Source organism: Cyanistes caeruleus, chromosome 2 (assembly GCF_971803275.1).
Source record: "Cyanistes caeruleus chromosome 2, bCyaCae1.hap1.1, whole genome shotgun sequence".
Classification (NCBI taxonomy): Eukaryota; Metazoa; Chordata; class Aves; order Passeriformes; family Paridae; genus Cyanistes; species Cyanistes caeruleus.
In genome coordinates this window covers 63,189,329-63,207,124 of record NC_141702.1, presented here as the reverse complement: position 1 = coordinate 63,207,124, position 17,796 = coordinate 63,189,329, and the positions used below count along the sequence as shown (strand labels likewise).

The window sequence follows — 17,796 nt, the reverse complement described above, 5'->3', positions numbered from 1 at the left end:
TAATCAGTTATGCAAGAATTTTAATTTCCCCCTTTAACCTTTCTTTCTGCATGTTTTTTCCTCACAGACAGCAATGAAATCCTGCACAATACTGATCGTCATGGGGTTTGTATTCCAGCTTGCCTTTTCCTTGAGCTTTGGTACCTTCTCTATTCTGGATTCATGGGTTTGTTATTTCACAGACCGATTCTCCCTCTTGGTCAGAATTTGACTCAGCCTGTTTCTTTAGCTGCTTTCCACTAAAATCAATTTCCCAAGGATTTTAATTCATTCCTTTTTTTGTCCATGATGATGTTCTTCGTATGTTAAGATAAATAAAATATAAAACCCCTCTCTTATATTTTTTAAATAGCAATAATCTAGCTTATTTATTTTTCTTAAATTCCTCTAAAGCAGAAACACCCCCATGTCCAAATATGCTTCATTTGTTAAAAACAACACTGTTGTGACATTTCTCTGATGTTTCAGTCAGGAATAGGAGTGATATTAAGATGCTGCGTGCTCCATCTGTGGTGGCTCTAGGAAGGAGTCTGATAATTGAAGGTCTTCCTCTCTATATATAGTTTTGTTTTAATATGTTTTAGACTCTCATATCTTCACACTTTCTAATGTATTTTTTTTCTGTCCCCTGTCTTATGTTTTTCTCTTTTTTCCCCTCCGAACATCCTGACTTGTTTTGAAGATCTATTTCCAGTTGCATCTCTTTATCCACATTTATTGAGAGGGATTAGCAAGGGAAGCTGGGATCACAGGCAGTGATCTTTGCTGGCAAAAACCCTGTGCTGCTGCTCCCAGCCCAGACAGTGGGCAGGACCAAGGGGTCTGGACCAGCAGCCCACAGCCAGGGACACACAGGGCTGCAATGCAGTGGGGCTGCAGCAGAAGTTGGGATGAAGGCAGCTCCCGTGGGACAAGGTTGGCCCTGGCTGTGGCTGCCCCTCCAGCAGCTCCTTTGCAGCTGACCCAGACCCCCACAGCCAAATCCCCATGTCCTTTGATCATTGACCTCACCTACACGTCCCCAGCTCACATGTATTCTTGTGAAAGCTAGGATAATTCCATCACTTGGAGGAGCATTACTCTGTACTTAGGTCAGTATATTTGACAGCAGAACTTGATTTCAAAATACAGTAGCATTTTCATTGTTTTACCATTTTTATTCAGAGAAACCATTCACAGACCCCATTTTTTTAATTTGACAGTAAGATATATAAAATATACACAGAACTGAAACTTCTTCTTTTTTCATTGAGAGTCTCAAGATGATAGAGAAGAAGGATGTAGTTTTCCTGTCAGTGTATAAATAATTCCTGAAGAAAACCTATTACCATTGGAACTTGACTCAGTTGGCAAATGCTAATGACAGTCCTGTAATGTAAAATCAATAGAAGTTATTTGAACTAAGCCCATAATTTGAGCAGAGTGGGAATACACTTAATTAACACGCATTTAAATGTTCTAAATAAATATATAATTTCTTTATTTTTGAAACATCATGTTCTGTTCCAGTCATTTTAGTGGGTCTATATTTGGTAGAATTTGGGCTAAGCTCACATAGTGCTACAACTTTCTGAATTTAAGTGGAATCATTGCCAAGTTCTGTATTTCTCCCTGTTCCTTTAGGAAAAAAAAGGTTCCGATTTACAGTTCTTTAAATTAATCATAAAATGAGTGTGTTATAGACTGGCAGGATGGATTGGGTATATGTGCATAAATACAGAGAGATGATTGCATCTTTTGCTATCCACACATTTTCTCATGGAACTGTCAACTTGTGTGTGCTTTCTGCCAAAGTAATTTTCCAGGATTTGTGTCTTTGACAGAGGAGAGAGAATACTCTTGAGTGCATGAAGCACATATCTCTCTTATACTGGAATATGAAATGAAAGGTGCAGAAAAACAGCACTTTGCAACATTACTCTTCCCATGTGCCTTTTCTTTCAGGCTAAGAGCAATTTGACTCTTATAAAAAATAATTTATTCAGGAAACCATTAGAATGTACAGTCCCCTCTCTGACTGAAGGGCTGTGTCCTGAATTCTAATCTCTTCTGTACTCCCCAGTAGTCCAAAACCCAATTGTGATAGAAGGCAATGCTGATTCTTTGTAAGAACCTAAGCACTGCTGCTACCTGGCTAAGGACTGGAGAGCAAAGCAGGGCTTGCCAGGAGCACACAGTGGGCTCATGCTTGCTTCCACATCTCCACCTACAGCTCACTGATGACTGAGAACAGAAATTTCTTGTCCCACTTGCCAGTCCATTTCAATAAATGTTGTTGCAGTCCTGGCAAAAAGCCTGGGACTACAGCGGCCAAGAGTGCACCAAATGTGTTTTGTAATGATGGACTTGATGAACTTAGAGGTCTTTTTCAACCTAAATGATTCTGTGATTCTATAACTCAAACATTTCTCTTGTTTATATTTGATCATAGTACTCTAGCCACTCAACTGACTGAAGACCTAGGAAAAACAGCTGAGAAAAGGAAACCCAAAAATAGTTTATTGAGATTTTTTTGGTCAGATTATTTATTTGTGTAGTTTAATCTTACTAACTTGAAAGAAAGAGAACAGTTTTAATGCGGAGCTACAATATTTTATATGAACCCCCCTCCCACATACTCAGAAGCTACTTTTCATATAAAACCTTTTTATCAATAAGGGTTTTTCTGATATTGTCAATATACTGGAAAAGGCATATATATATATTATTAGATACACAAATACACTAAATCTAAATGATGCACTCAAAGTGGCAAACCATTTTTTCTCTGAATGAGGCATAGTGGAAAAGGATGCAGGAAACTGTAAGAACAATAGGTCTGGTTCCATTTTCCTCTTCTCTTTATATAGAGATTATGAAGGAAGTGAAATGGTTCTGTTTCCTCACATCTGACCTGTGAGAAAAATAGCCTGTGCAGTCAGTTTTAGCTTGGGAACACATACAAGCTCTATTTCCCAGTAATGAAATAAAGGATATGTACTCCTTAGAAAGTGAGTAAACAAAACAATGCCTTCATTTCTTCTGGTATGAGATACTAGTCTCAAGCCTTCTGCTTGCCTCTGTGATAGAAACATTTTGATCTGCAGTAACCAGTTAATCTACATACCAAGTCTTTATTGATCACTATTTGCTAATATGAGAAGTGGTTAATACTGAACCTTTGTGAGTTGTTTGTTAACACTGTTAACTAATTATTAGTTAACACTGACTTACCTTGCTTGGTCTGTGAAACAACTGATTGTTTGAAGAAAAAAATAAAACTCCAATTTCTGTTTCCTGTTAACACTGTAATTACAGTTATTTCTGGATTTTAGAGCAGAAATAGATACACAAATTCTGGAATCATCAGCCCCCTCCTCAGCCTCATAATTTTTGCCAAATTTGTACATCAGCAGAAGCCAACTTTAATGTCATCTAATATTGTTTTACAAGATTCCATTCAAATCAAAGTGGAAATTAACTCTTTACAATGGAGTAATATGCTGTTTCCAAACACACTACATAGTGATGCTGCACTCCAAGTGGCAAACCCTTGCTTTTTTGAATGATGCACTGTGAAAAAAGGAGGCAGGAAACTGTAAGAACAAGTTGGTGTAAACTTACTCAAGGAAGACTTGGATTCAGAGGAAGTGCATTGGGAAGTTTCTGTAACTGTTCACAGAGAACAGACTTGCCTGTGTGCAAGACAGCTTTTTTGCTTCTTTCAGTAGACCTAAAGGAAGTGGGATCCATCTGTGTGACTTTTGTGACAGAGAACAAATAATATCAGCTTCAAAATATGACATTACATTATCTTCAGAGGCAAATATTATTCATATACATGTAACACAATCACATAGGATAACTATAAATCAAAGAAAAGGATGGTAATATATTTTTCTTAACTATATTTTTAAAGCTAAGCTTCTCCAACATGTCAGAGATCCTTGGACATAATTTCTTCAAGGAAAAATAAGGAAAGATAAGATGTATCCCAGAAGCTTGGTATACACAATTGCAATTCACTTTGCAGATGAAAAAATCATAAAACTTAGGTGATAGATGCAGGAGAAAATTGTGCCGTTTGTAATCAAACCATGTGGCATAGTTAAAAGTGAAAATTAAATTGATATTCTTATAGTACTTGCCCAGCAGATATTTGTCTCCTCTCTGAAATCAACACACCACTTAACCTTCTTCACCATGACAGAAATCCTCCTAGGCTATTAGGTCAATATGTGAGACCACTGCCAATGCTCCATGGGAAGCTATGCTAGGAGTCTGATCATTGTTCTCTCTTGCAGTTTCACACAGCATGAAATCAAATGACTTGTGGCTGCAGAGCCAGTGAAATTAATAAAATTTGATGACATGTGAATTTGAACCTCATTTGGATTTCAGTGCTCGCATTGTATCTTGAAGCCAGAAAAGAATTCCTGAAAGGCAGTTTGTATAACAGATCTTACCTTAAAAAATACACTTCTTCATATGCAGGAAGCAATAAGGCGTTTCTGTATGTGACTTAAAAATATAATATAAATTCAGTACAATTACAAATATTATCAGATTCAAATGGTGTGATATGCACCATAAGCACTGTTTTTCAGCTAGGAACCTGGAATGCAGACAAGCAAAATTACAGACAAAACTAATGTTTAAAAATTCTAATGAACACAAATCTTAAATTAGGTAGTCATTAACTGTCATTAATCCAGTGATAAAGTTTTCTTCCCTATTTTTAGCCAGCCCTAAACTTCTGTGAACCATGATTGCATGGTCTGCAGGTCTTGACATTTCACCAATTTAAAAAAAAACATACTGTGATGACTTCTGCCATGACACGATTTCATGTGCTAAGTAAATGCATTCTGACAAATGCAAATCCACAGTTCCATTTCAATCAGATTTCCTTCAGGAAAATATTTGATGTACTTCTGTTATGACTCATGATAAATGCCTGAGCTTTAGGAAGGAAATTTATATGAAACCAATACATAAAGATACTACACCTACAACTGTATTTAATACGGATGTGAATAGTAATTCCTTATTAATGTAACTGTCATCTCTGCCACCGTTATTTGACATCTTTTATGCAAAGCCTTTATTTTTGGTTTTCTGAAAAACTCCCCAAAATATCAGTATGTATATGTATATGTGTAGAGGGAAAGGAGAAAAGGAGGTAAGTTTTTTTTCATGGTGCATACCAAACAAGAGGACAGAAGGACTGGATGATTCAGCTGTTCCCATGCTGTCTGGAGATCAGGAGATGTACTGCTGTTTCCTTGCCACACAAGAATTTTTGACACCAGGAATATGTGAGAGTATTTAGTCTTCATGTTGCTCTCTCTCAAATAGTCAGCTCCTATAACAAAAAACAATCTAAAACACATTACATACAATCAGTTATTTATACATTTTTTTCTCTTTGTAAAGTGTCTCCAAACACTGTTTGATGCTCTGCTCTCTCAAAACATCTCTCATACACATCCTCTTTTACTTCACATCCTTTTGTGCAGAAAAGCATCACCCCCCCGACTAATTTTGATTGTGCCTGTTGAGAAAGGCTTTGGGTTCAATCTTACAGTTTTCAAGTAGCTTCTCTCAGACACATGGTGTGCTCTATAGCTAATGTTGTGGGCCCTGTCTTTTAGCTTGTACTGATACAGCATCTTTCTGTCATTTCATGCAGAGGTTTACTCTGGGCTTAGGGGTAGAGCAAATTATTTCAGTGATTTACTCTGGGATTTTAAATACTCCTTCTCTTTTCTATTACACTCAGTAAAGGTTTACATGCTAAATTTAGGAAGCAGCAGCATGAAATTGTTCAAGGCACCTAGTGAATAAGAAGGCTGTGACATACTGAGGCCATTCCTGAAATAAGTCCTCTTTCCTGGACAGACACCAGTGAGCTTAAATGAAACATTCCATCAACCTCAGTTGAAGCACTCATTCAAGAACCAACACTGCCAGCAGTCACTGTGTTTGTATTTGTAGTCTCTCTTGTACTGAGGCTGGTCTGGCATATTTGCTTTTACATTAAAATAAATGTTTATGTTTTGCTAAGTTACTTTTTCAGCTCTCTGAGAGAGTAAAAAAGAGAAGCTGTTGGGGTTGTTTTTTTTTTCTGTTGTTCTCCTTTGGTTTGGTTTTTTTTGGTCTTTATAGGAAAAGTAAAGCTAAGACCCAGTACAATTAATATTTTTAAATGTGTCTCTACGCACAAATTCATGGAAAATTTTCCAGAGCATCATTATGCTTTTCATTTTAGTTAAATTATTTTCTCCCTTGCTGACTTAAGACAGAGAGAGTGGCCAAGGAAGACAATGATTGGACCAAAAACTCTGAAGATGCTTTGGATATGGAGTATGGTTTTCCTCATTGATTGGCTTGTCTCAAAAAATACAGCTAATCTTCGCACTGCCCCAAATATCCAAACTCTCTTAATCTTATCCCCCTCAGCTTTCTGCAACAGCATTGGCTTGAATTTTAATTTCTCATGGTACCCAAGGACCCCGTTGTGTTCTAGCAAAAGATATCTTACATTTTCTGTGGTGTTGCAAAGTCCACAGGAATAAGGAACATTGTAGATCCTCTACCACTTGAAATCTTTAAATCACATGAAGACCTGGGCTGATGTGGCTTTATGAGTTCATGTTGAGTCACGGTGAGTCATAACCCTACAGCACACCTGCACGATGGGTGCAATACACCCATGGTTAGAAGTCACTCAGTGCAGGTCAATGGCACCTGATGGGGCTGGGCTAAGACAAGACACATCCACGCACCCCTGTTTGAATCACAGCACCACAGTTTCCATCCAGCTTCAGAAACAGTAAGGAGAATCTGACACTTTGAATAGGTGGAAGTTACTGGTGCTAAAGCAAGGGGATGGGACACAGGCACATGCAGCAGGAATTGATGTCGCTGCTAAATCAACCTGTCAAACAGAAATGTGTTGTAAGCCAAAAGTAAGACATGGATTATGTAAGAAGGCTGTTAAGATGATCTCATCTAACAGTGAAATCTGCAAATCATGGTGTCAGTTCTATCGGTTTTTAGCTGGTGAGGATCTCAACAGAACACTCTGTGTATGCACACGTGATGCATATGCCTGCCTACGCATTAGCACATATAATACAACAAAAATGAAAAAGAACATTATTATACAAAACATGAACAGCATTGGTTATCAGCATATACTAGTAAAGTGAAAATGTCTAGTTAATATATGCTGGAAAACAATATAAACAATATAAATTTATATAAATATAAATTACCTAGCAAATGACCTTGTAACTTTCCCCTAAATTTTTCAGGCTTGGACCTAATGGTGTTACACACCTGTCTCCGGAGAAACCTGTAACAACGAATATGTTTACCACATGTTTGCTGTAAACATTAAGTACTTTTACCAAACTAATTCCTCATGGGGTGAAAAGATATTCAGATTCCATTCAGAATCAATGAACAACTGAAAGGTAGGAGGAGACAAAGAGGTAAAGCTGATAGTCAATTGATAGTCATGACCAAGAGAGGTTACTAATTACTCTGTAGAGCGCTCTTAGTACCATTTATATTTGGACCTCCAGTGCTGTTCAAAGCTGTTATTGAAGACATGGGAAAATAGGTGATAAAGTTTGTGTGACCTATTTTAAATTACACAGTAAAATACCTGGTGGTACTGAAAAATGCAAAGCAGTGTACTGGCAGGAGAGTAATCCTAATTATCTGTAACAGAACAATTAATTACTACCACTTTGGAAATAGTTTTTGAAACCATTGTGCATAGCACTTTGAACTTTTCAAAAAGTCAATTAAGATGTTGGGAATTTTCATTTTTGGCAGTGAGAACAAAACAGGAAACATCCTTATGACTTTTGTATATACTATACCCACATGCTGAATAATACTGACAGTTCTGCTACTTCAATCCCAGAAACTAACACAGAATTGTTTGAAAGATTATAAAGGGAAACAAGAAGGGTCAGCAACATGGAGACACATTCATCTTATATGAGATTAAATTAGGGAATGTGATGGAGAAAGGAGAAGATTGAATAATTACTTGCTCCAGTAAGTGCCAGAAGCCAGGAGAAAACCCAATAGTTTTCATTGATTGCACTGTTTTCCAAATGCCCGCTCTTGGTCCCTGCTGGAGGCAAAATGTCCAGTTAAATTGATGGCTTGAGCAGATGCAGTATGTTTACTGTGTTGCTGTCAAGCGAAGTTTTTTACATCGTGCATAATTCCTCTGTTTGGCTGCCTTCATGGGCATCTGGGGGGACAGTAACAATAAAGTGAGATGCCAAGGAAGGTCAAATCAGAATAGTCTGTTTGACTATTGAGTTTTAGGGAGCACTCTTATTCAGCTAAAATGCATAATGAATTATGAGTCTGATGATGACCTTCACCAGTTATATGAAATATGTATGAGCACTATTTCCATGTCCTGTGAGCTTGTAAAGGACAATTTTGCACTTCTATCATTTTCAAAACAGCATCAATTTGTGGAAACAGAATGATGGGAAATCACCATCTCCATAATTATTATGTGTCCTGCTCACTGCTGCTGCCCCTGTAAGGACATAATCAGTCATTCAGTTCTGATGCTGCCCAGCTAATATTTGTGCTTTGGCAGTATCTGTTACCTTAATTGCAATGGTAACAGATGGTTTTGATGTCTTATTAACCTATTTTAACATTTTATGACTAGGAAGGGCCATGAAAGAAATAGTAACAAAAGTGTTTCAATAATCTCCTGATGCCTGGAGACAAATACTTGGGTATAACACTTCCTTTTGAAAAGACAGAATAAAAAAAACATATTAGGCTTACTCAAAGAAAAAAAAAAAAGTGTTAAAAGAAAATAAGACGAGGAATTACAGAGTTTTGTTCATCTTTCTCAGATATGTAATTGATGCTTCTTATAAATTAGGGTCTATGAATCAAAACTGAAAAGAATTTTAGAAAAGATTTCATCATCAGCATAATAATAATACCTTTCATCTGAAAAGTCACAAACTATTACTTGATCAAACATAAATTATCCACAATAACAATCACATTATGCAAAGGCCTACACTATTGGTGCAAATGGAATGAGGTTTTTCGATGATTAAGAAATCTAGATTATGTGCAAGTGAAAGCATGTTGTTAACAATAAAACCAGACGATAAGCACCTTCATTTTATACTGCTAAATAACTGGGAATCTTTGATGTATTTGCTAACATACTAACTAGATTCACTTTTAAAAGATTTACCTCAGATCTACCTAAAAAAATACTTTTATTTTTTACTGTAGTATTTAGCATTTTGTCAGCCAGTGCAACAAAGACCTTAGAAAAGCAGTATGCACATATGGTATCATATGCACAGAGCATCAGTGCTCTTCAGATACTATATTCTCCTGGGAATTTTCACTGTCTTTTGATTCAATTCAGATAGATATAAATTTCATTTATTTCATTAGCAACTTAGGAATGTAGCCTTTTAAATCTCATTTTCCTAACTGTCAAGGTTTGTTTTTTGCAAAAAGCACTCCTTTCTGATGTAAAATACATCTAATCTGTTCTGGAAAATATTTTGATAGCATATCAAAACCAGAAAGCAGCTATGTTTTGGGTTTTTTTTTTAACTACCGAAGATTCTGTAACTGATCAATAAATAGTGATTATTCAATGGAAAAGTTAATCTTTTCATGGAAACACCAACAAAAAAAATCCCTTGGAAAAGTAATGGGCATGGACTATAATCCCTGGAGTAATAAAAATGTGATCTTCTTGGCATCATTTCTATGGTACAAACCAATTTATCTACCTGCAGGTTTGAGCCCTAGAAGAGCTTGATGCAGTGGTTTGAGGTGCCATCGCCTATTTATTCCTCCTCACACCTGGCACAGGAGAGTGTAATAAGGGACCAGCCCCAACTGGCACAGCTCACAGTCTGAAAAACAATCTCAGCATCACCTTCAGAAACTAGTGCATGAAAACTGTGAATTGTAAGGGCTGGAAATAGTTGGGTTTTTTTTATCAACTCTGCTTTAAGGGGCAGTCATGCCTGATGAGGAGGTGGGAGAGACAGCCGGGAACGGCAATGCCTTCAGCTGTGGCAGTGAGAATTTTTGGGAGAGCCTTGGTGTGAGCCTTGACTCTGACTGGGAGGTTGGCGGCAGCTTCATTGCTTTGTAGGAGTTGATGCAGCTCTCAGCTTAAATGCCTGAGTCCTTGAGAGAGGCCGTAATCGTTTTTGTGAGGTGAACAGGAAGAAAGAGAGACAATAGTAGTGCCATGATACAAAACAGAAAAAAATCAAATTGCGTTCTTTCTGCAGCGCCGGGTGCGAGGATATGGGTGCTGAATGGACACACAGATACACTGCAATACAACTTTATCGAGGGTCAATTGTATTAACCTAGCTCGTTCGTTTTCTTTGGAAGGAGAACTGTTTTTCTAGGAGAACACAAATGTGGGGGGCCTAAGGAATGAGGCATGATGTCGCTCCGGGAAGCCAGCAGAGATGGGGCACATGTGACGAAGATGGGACGGTGACGAAGAAGCAACACGAATTTATAGAAATCTGACCCACTGGAAGAGGGGGAGAGCTGCTGAAGGGCTGGCCTTGGAAGGCGTTTTACCTCTCAAACTCACTAGCGCCCGTGCGGCGGAAAGAATTTAACCCTGGAGAGAGCTCCCAACAGGGCAGGGCAGGGCAGCTTCACTCACTCCACAGCCCCCCTCACGGGCAGCGCCAAGATGGCCGCAGCGCCGCCCCGGGGCGGCGGGAGCTCAGCGCGGGGGGCGGCGCGGCCCCGGCGGGGGCAGAGCCACCTCCGCCCGCCCCTCGCCGGCCCCGGCCCCGGCCCCGCCTGGCGGTGCCCCGCGGCTCCGAGCGGCCACAGCAGCGGCAGCGGGTGAGTGGCGGCGGGCGGGAGCGGGTCGGGGACAGCCGTCCGTCTTTCCTTCCTTCCCTCCCTCCCTCCGCCCCGGGGAGCCGTCCTTCCCTCCCTCCGCGCCGGGGGCAGAGGCGCTGCCCGGGCAGCGGGCGCGGCTGCCGCTCCCCCGGGCAGGGCCCGCTTCCCGGTGCTCCCTGCGCAGGACTCGGATCCCGCCGGCGTGTGGGGACGGAGCCGCGCTGTGCCTCCCGGTGAGGTCCCGCCGGGGGCCATCAGTGGCTGCGAGGGGACAGGTCGGCGCGGTGGGTGTCAGGTGTGTGTGTGTGTGTGTGTGTGTGTGTTTGTGTGTGTGTGTGTGTGTGTGTGTGTGTTTGTGTGTGTGTGTGTGTGTGTGTGTGTGTTTGTGTGTGTGTGTGTGTGTGTGTGTGTGTGTGTGTGTGTGTGTGTGTGTGTGTGTTTGTATGTGTGTTCGTGTGTGCGCTCGCCGCGGTTCAGCGCATTTCTGCCAAATAAGGAGAAGTTTCATTTCCGTACCACGCACCGCCTTGCAGCAGTGTACTGCTATCAGGAATATTAGAGTCTAATAGCTGGCGTGCACTTTTGGTAGTTGGTGTGTTGAGCATCAACAGCATAAAGCAAATATTTAAGTTTTGAAATACCGAGCATCCTTGCTCCTTGCTCAGCCGCACTCTTCTGATCTCAAAAGTCTTTTCTGATAACGTAGAATTCAACTTTTTAAATTCTAAATAGTGACTGTTTATATTGATGGTGTGCATGTATGAAAATAATTAGAAGTCAACGTGAATTTAAAGAGAGGAAAGTAAAAAAGAGCCTTTAAAGCGAGAAGAACGTCTTTAAAGAGAAGATAATTATGCTGTTGTGATGACCAATATCCAAGTCTGACAAATAATGGGAGTGTAAGCTTTCTAAGAGATGGGTCATATTTTCCTTGCTGGCTTGATCTATTTAGTGCCGAGTCAAACAAAATCGGGAAGTTTGTAGAATTCACCTGAGGGAGTTGCAGCTGTGCAGCCTGGCTGCCCTGCCCTTTGCAGCGGTGGTCCCACATCCAGTTTCCATGTCACCTGTCATTGAATGAACAGTGTCAGCTGCAGTGCTGCTGTTACTGTGCACTAGGGAATGAATCTGTGGTTTGGTTGGGGCTTTGCCCAAAGCCCATGCTGATAATTAAGTCTGCGCAGTTTCGGGTGTTAAAAAGAAACATTTTATTTTTTTTTTTTCCATGTGAATTTTGGATTTAAAAATCAGACTGCTGAAAAGGGTAAATCATAAGGGGTCAGGAAGTGGAACTATGTCACTCTTGCCTATTTTAACTCAATAAAAAAAGAAAGGACGAGAAGCTTTTCTCATAGGAAAAGTGTGTGATGCATTCAGATGTCTATTTTTTAACTCCACTTGCATACTAGTGCAGAAACACCAGTTTCTTGAACAACAGAGTCTCACTGAGCCCTTTTTAGCTAGTGCTCAGCTCCAGAAGCTCTCAGTGACTTTTGTTCTAAGCTGCATTGTTGGCACCTGTGGAAGCTGCATTCAATGCTTTGCTAAGCCTGTGATGCCCAGTTTCTTGTGCTTACCTCAATGTCAGTTTTTGCTTTAGGAGTTCGACATCTAAAGGTTTCATTGTGTTGATGCTGCTTTGCACAGCATAGGCTGTAAAACGCGGTTCAGATGTCTGCAGTTGCTAACCTTGGACGCTTTGTAGCCAAATAGTGTTGTGCTTGACTGTAGTGTTGCCCTATGCTGTGCCACATATGGCTAAACTGTTGCAAGGCATTGGTAGACATTGCTGCAAATCCCTGCATTTTGCTGCAAAGAGGGGCCCAGGATATGTTTAGCAGTGTAGCAGATGCTCGGGATCACTTTCAATGGCAAAAATGTTGGCTGCCTTAGGTCCCTTGCATAGTTTGGATCAGTTCTGCTCTCAGTAGCGGGTATGCAGAAGCTTCTGTCCTTTCACGCACCACGTGTGTCTAACCAGTAATACATGCCTGCAATATCCTCCCAGCATATGTAGAAAGCTGTGGTGTGGTTTAAGAAACCAAATCTACCACATATCCCAGAGAGAAATTTAAAGGCATTTGTTCCATTTTAATTGAGGCCATTGATGGAAAGTTGCAAAGCCCCTGAAGACCTGTGAGACTGCAACATGTGATGTTAGTGAGTTGCTCTGATTCTGTGGCAGCTTAAGCTCATTCTTTAAAACGAACAACCCTTTTCTTCCTTGACCTTCCTACATCTGTCATATTTTGAGATTGGCTCCTTATTGGCTCTGTACAGAATGTAACAAGATTGCAACTTCTCTTCCCTTCAAATGTGAGGTGCAGAGGCTCTTACCTGTTCAAGACTAAAATCCTAGATTATCCTGTAATCATGCATCTCCAGGCTACTGGGATTTATGAAGTGTCATGACATTCCTAAAGAACTGAGAACACGCCAGAACGGTGCAAAGGATTTACAGGATTCCTTATAACCTTGTAAATTTTTTTGTTTCCTTCTAGACCACAATGAATGTGGAACATGAAATTAGCCTCTTAGTTGAGGAGATTCGGCGGCTGGGAACCAGAAGTGAGTATTGCAGTATCTCTTCAAGGATATATTCACGTAACAGATGTGTCCATACATGTCACCATGCATGCATGTCATACAGGTGTAGTTGTGTTGTAGCAAACTAAGAGCTTGGCAAATTCAAATAAGCAGGTAACCTGAAAATCTGTGTATGCACTTAATGTTGGACTGTACGGTACTGCCTGTGTTCCATCCTTTAAACTAGTTCTGTTATAAAGTTAAACTTTTAAACCTCTCCAGCACAGAGGATATCAGTCTGAAATCCTGCCCCCTGAATCCTGAGTCAGCTGCAAGAGTCACCTTTTCTTCAGGCTTTCAGTACTCGCTACAGTCACAACAGAAGAAAGTTGCACCTTGTCACTCCACCTCCTTCCTCCTTCTTTACTTCAGAATTCAAGTATTTCAGTTCTGTTCATGATCATATTATTTGGAAGAAATTGGTCTGTATGCCTAAAACTAATTTAGGAGTTATAGGTGTAGTTCCAAACTTCCTTAAACTTGCTTAGAAGGTACCATTTCCTCTTAAGATTGTTTTTCGTTGCTAAAACTCGTCTTTCTTTACAAATATTTGTGCAGTTTGTGGATGTGCTACCTGCTCCTATACGTCAGTTCTGGTGCCACTTGTTCAGTTCCACTTGTGTTTTAAAACCTAAGTGCCTATGTACATCTTGCATTTTGTACGACTGCATCTGCTTTTTAGGAATCATATAACTTTAACATATATTTTTTAATTCTTGCTTTGTGTGAAAATTCACATTGCAGCCTTTTCAATGTGACCCTCAAATATTAATGAGTGGAAAAAATGTAAAAAAAAATATATTTTAGTGTATGGTTTAGATTTAGGTCAGAGGAGCAGGGGGTTGGGCTTGATCCTTGTGGGTCTCCCTCAGTTTGAGATATTCTAGGATTTAAATTATTTTTAACTAATTTCCTCCAAACCCTGTAAAGAGGTTCAATAGCGTGTGCTTGTCATATGTTTCAGAAAGTCATCAATAAAAGTCAACAGAGCAGTTATATGGTCCTTAATACAAGTAAGGAAAGGAAAAATTAGATTAGGCAGAAGTTCTGCCTACTGTTTATCATAAACATTCATAATATCATCCCAAATAAACTGGGAAACAGTGGGGTTTACTTTCAATGTTCTCTGTTTAACCTTATCTCCTCAGTAGTCTCCTAACTTGAAGGAAATCTACATTATGTCTTTTATTTAGATGCTGACGGACAAGTGAGCGTGAAATTTGGTGTGCTGTTTGCTGATGAGAAGTGTGCCAACCTCTTTGAGGCCCTGGTGGGCACGCTTAAGGCGGCAAAACGACGGAAGATCATCACTTACCAAGGAGAGCTGCTCTTACAAGGTGTTCATGACAACGTGGATATCATGCTGCTGCAGGACTGATGCAGTATTTCAGCTATGCATTAATGGGATTGAAACAGTTTGATCAATCAAGCAATTGTTTGATTTGACACACACTCTTAATAAGGCTGATCATTCCAAGGTGTTTCGATGTATTTTGTATATCTTTATAGTCAAAAGAAAACTGTCCTATTTTGGAAAACATTCCCTTTTGTAAGTCTTCCTAAAATGGTACTGTATGTGAGAAATGTAAAAGATGCCAGATCTTTTTCTCTCTTCTTCTTTTTTTTTTTTTTTTTTAAATCTCAGGTAATTCTCTCAACTGTCTGGTGGTTATTTTCAACATATGAAGAAGAGCACTGGTAATTTAATGTTTACAAATGAAAATGTGCCATGAAAGTATAAAATAAAAGCACATACTTAAATTTGTGTTATGTTTGCTTTGGTTTCTCTTTTTATTTGCAATTTGAAATGACAGCAAACTGAATTCCTGCAAGGAGCAGCTGTTCAGAAAGCATGACAGTGAGATAGAAATAATTTTGCAGCGTGATTCAATAGAAGAATGACTGCCCTTCGGATTGACCAGTTTGTGCACAAAAAGGCATGAATGTTAAATGTACCTTTTTCATCTGTGCCAGGGTCATATACTTTCATTTCCTTGTCTTCTAGACTTGTGAAGGAAGTGAGTGAGGAGCTCCCTGAATGCTTTCATGCAGTGTTAACCGGAAGTTAGTACAGCAGCTTCAGGCTGTGATTCTTTTCCTCACAGTAGTCCTACTTTTCCAGGCAGAAGGTGCCAGGGGAGGGGAAGAAAAAAGCCCTTTTGATTGTTTTTGAGCTTACTGCTGATTCTTTTTATCAGGTAGAAGTGCACCCTCCGGTAGGGAGAAGGAGTTGCTGCACGAGGAAAGCAGCAAATTGGTAAGCAAATTGCTTACTGCTCTGTGCTTACTCCACAGCTGCAGTTCTTAAAGCTGCAGGATGGGTGAAGTTCCCGTAGCAGCCTTTTACAAGTGCAAAATGTTTGATAAGTGCATCGTTATGGAATCTCTACAAAGCTGTGTAGTTCCAGCTGCTACCCCTTTCATCTTGTTTTGCTCTGCTTTGTGCAACAGGATAACAACTTAGATCCTGTGTGCAAACAGATCTGGGCTGCTTCTGCTTGTGCTGGCCCCAGAATCTGGAGAGCAGGGAAGTGATACGCAGAGAAACTTGAGCTGCCTGGGTCCAAGCCAGCTGGAGTGAAGGAGCAGAGCAGGAGCTAAGCCCAGCTTACTGGCTCCAGTGCTCTGTCACTCTGATGCAGCTCTTCTGCTTCCAGACCTGCTGGCAAGTGCCTGTGCCCCTGTGCTCCTCAGGCAGAAAGAGGGGGGACTAAGACCCAAGCCTTCTGCCAGAGGGGTGAGAACAGACAGCTGTGTGTTGCCAGATAACTACAGCTGGTTTTGCTTCTGCTTTGCTGCAAGCCTGAGTCTGGATTGTCTGGTTTCACAAAATAGCCTGAGTATGCTGACAGATACCGAGTGCTTTGTGATTGTCTGAGATGCCAGTTTTGGTACAGAGGGTACCAACCTATCCCAGCCAGGACCTACTTCTCTGTTCAAGCTTCTGACAGATCTTTAAGCACTGAAGGACTCAGCCTTGAAAATGTAGTAAAAACCAAACCAGTAAATGTAAGGCTCAGAGCTGAGTTGGAGCCGAGACAGGACTAGGAAGAGACCTTTATGTCTCTCTTATTTTAGATTTATCTTAACAACACTGAGAAAAGCGCTCAGGGCTTCTGGGAACACCACATAGAAAGAGACAGAGAAACTTGGAATTAAAATACATCTGTAATAATCATAGAAGAATGTGACTTGTGTACTGCCTGGGGCAGTTGAGTTTCATTTTTTCTCTGCTTCTGAAAGCAGGAGAGGAACAACAGGAACAAAGATGTATATCCAAGAATTTGCCTCTAGTGCAAAGTTTAATCCAGTAACTACTGGCCTCAGAATTGCATAGGGTTTTCACTTCAGGTTGTATACAAGCACTGTTGGCTTTCTAATTTATTTTTTTTTCCCAGAGAAAATGAGATACTAACATTTCTTCCCATGCATGGGACAACACATCTCTTGAGGAAATAATTTCCACGGCAAATGGCCTGGACATGAGATGTAGTTCCTGGAGCCCTTGACACAATAATAGAAAGCTGGGAGGAGGAATTACCTATTTCTATAAACAGTAGTACAATCAGCCCTCTTCCGTGATGGGTTCATGATCTTGCCAGCTATGGGTCTGAAGAGAGTTTGCAGGTCAGACAGGAGCATCAGTCATTCCAAAATAGAAAGTAGTTCTGACTGTGGGGGAGTAGGAAGAATCAGAGATTTTTGACAACAGCATAAGAGCTATTGGTAGCTATTACCTGCCTGCAATAATGCTGGGAAATTAGTGAAAGTGTAGCTTGGCTAATTCAGTCTCCATCATAACACCTGAGAGCATGGTGGAAACTTCAAGAGAGGCTGGATGAGCTCCAGGCAAAACTAACTGATCCAATTTAAGATGTCATCAGTGAATGTCTTCAGCTGGGAGTGTTAGAGTAGCTGATGGAGCGGAGTGTGTACACTCACACTCAGTCATCTCAGCTGTTTCCATACAAAATCCAGTGCCTGGAGATAAATGTGCTTCTCAAAGAGTTTTAACTAAGCTGTGAAGGTGCTGAGGTGCAGGTCTGCATAACCTCTTGTGAGGGGTGGTGACATCTTAAACTTTGCAGCTATTTCTCTTGTGAGCATAGCTTTTTTAGGTTTTTTTTGCTGGGAGCATGAGCAAAGCAAGGATTGAAATATACACAACACTATCTTTCATGTGCCTCTAATGTTGGAATGAATTTTGAATATGTATGTTGTGTTTTGAGTGTTTTTCATATTTCCTCCAAAGCTTAGCTGGAGGTATTCTTCCTGCTCCAAATGATGAAAGCAATGTCACTTTTGCCATTCATTCCT

The 17,796-nt window shown here is 40.2% G+C and overlaps 1 protein-coding gene and 1 long non-coding RNA gene across 6 annotated transcripts; one reads left to right on the top strand and one right to left on the bottom strand.

Moving 5' to 3' along the window:
* Nucleotides 1–2,473: 2,473 nt before the first annotated feature.
* On the bottom strand, nucleotides 2,474–10,746 carry LOC111926782 (uncharacterized). Of its 2 annotated transcripts, XR_015283295.1 has the most exons (9): nucleotides 10,618–10,746; nucleotides 8,048–8,134; nucleotides 7,260–7,339; nucleotides 6,768–6,919; nucleotides 6,524–6,670; nucleotides 5,187–5,361; nucleotides 4,446–4,500; nucleotides 3,604–3,732; nucleotides 2,474–2,893 (listed from the first exon to the last, which is right to left on the bottom strand). It is a non-coding gene; the product is annotated as an uncharacterized LOC111926782 (long non-coding RNA). The 2 variants fall into 2 exon arrangements; XR_015283294.1 differs by lacking the exons at nucleotides 2,474–2,893; nucleotides 6,524–6,670; nucleotides 6,768–6,919 and adding an exon at nucleotides 9,801–9,926 and having other exon boundaries at nucleotides 3,652–3,732; nucleotides 10,618–10,741.
* A 58-nt stretch (nucleotides 10,747–10,804) lies between these two features.
* ABRACL (ABRA C-terminal like) lies at nucleotides 10,805–15,240 on the top strand. 4 transcript variants are annotated; one of them, XM_086877374.1, is made up of 3 exons: nucleotides 10,805–10,893; nucleotides 13,395–13,461; nucleotides 14,673–15,240. In XM_086877374.1, exons 2-3 carry the CDS (start codon nucleotides 13,401–13,403, stop codon nucleotides 14,855–14,857), a joined length of 246 nt encoding a protein of 81 aa, XP_086733500.1. In that variant the 5' UTR covers nucleotides 10,805–10,893; nucleotides 13,395–13,400; the 3' UTR covers nucleotides 14,858–15,240. The 4 variants fall into 4 exon arrangements, with proteins under 4 accessions (XP_086733500.1, XP_086733502.1, XP_086733501.1 ...); XM_086877376.1 differs by having other exon boundaries at nucleotides 10,850–11,188; XM_086877375.1 differs by having other exon boundaries at nucleotides 10,889–11,177.
* Nucleotides 15,241–17,796: the final 2,556 nt, after the last annotated feature.

Coding starts and splice junctions, on each gene's coding strand:
- ABRACL (XM_086877374.1), top strand. CDS start 13,401: ATGAATGTGGAACATGAAATTAGCCTCTTAGTTGAGGAGATTCGGCGG. Junction 13,462..14,672: donor TCGGCGGCTGGGAACCAGAA/GTGAGTATTGCA, acceptor TCTTTTATTTAG/ATGCTGACGGACAAGTGAGC.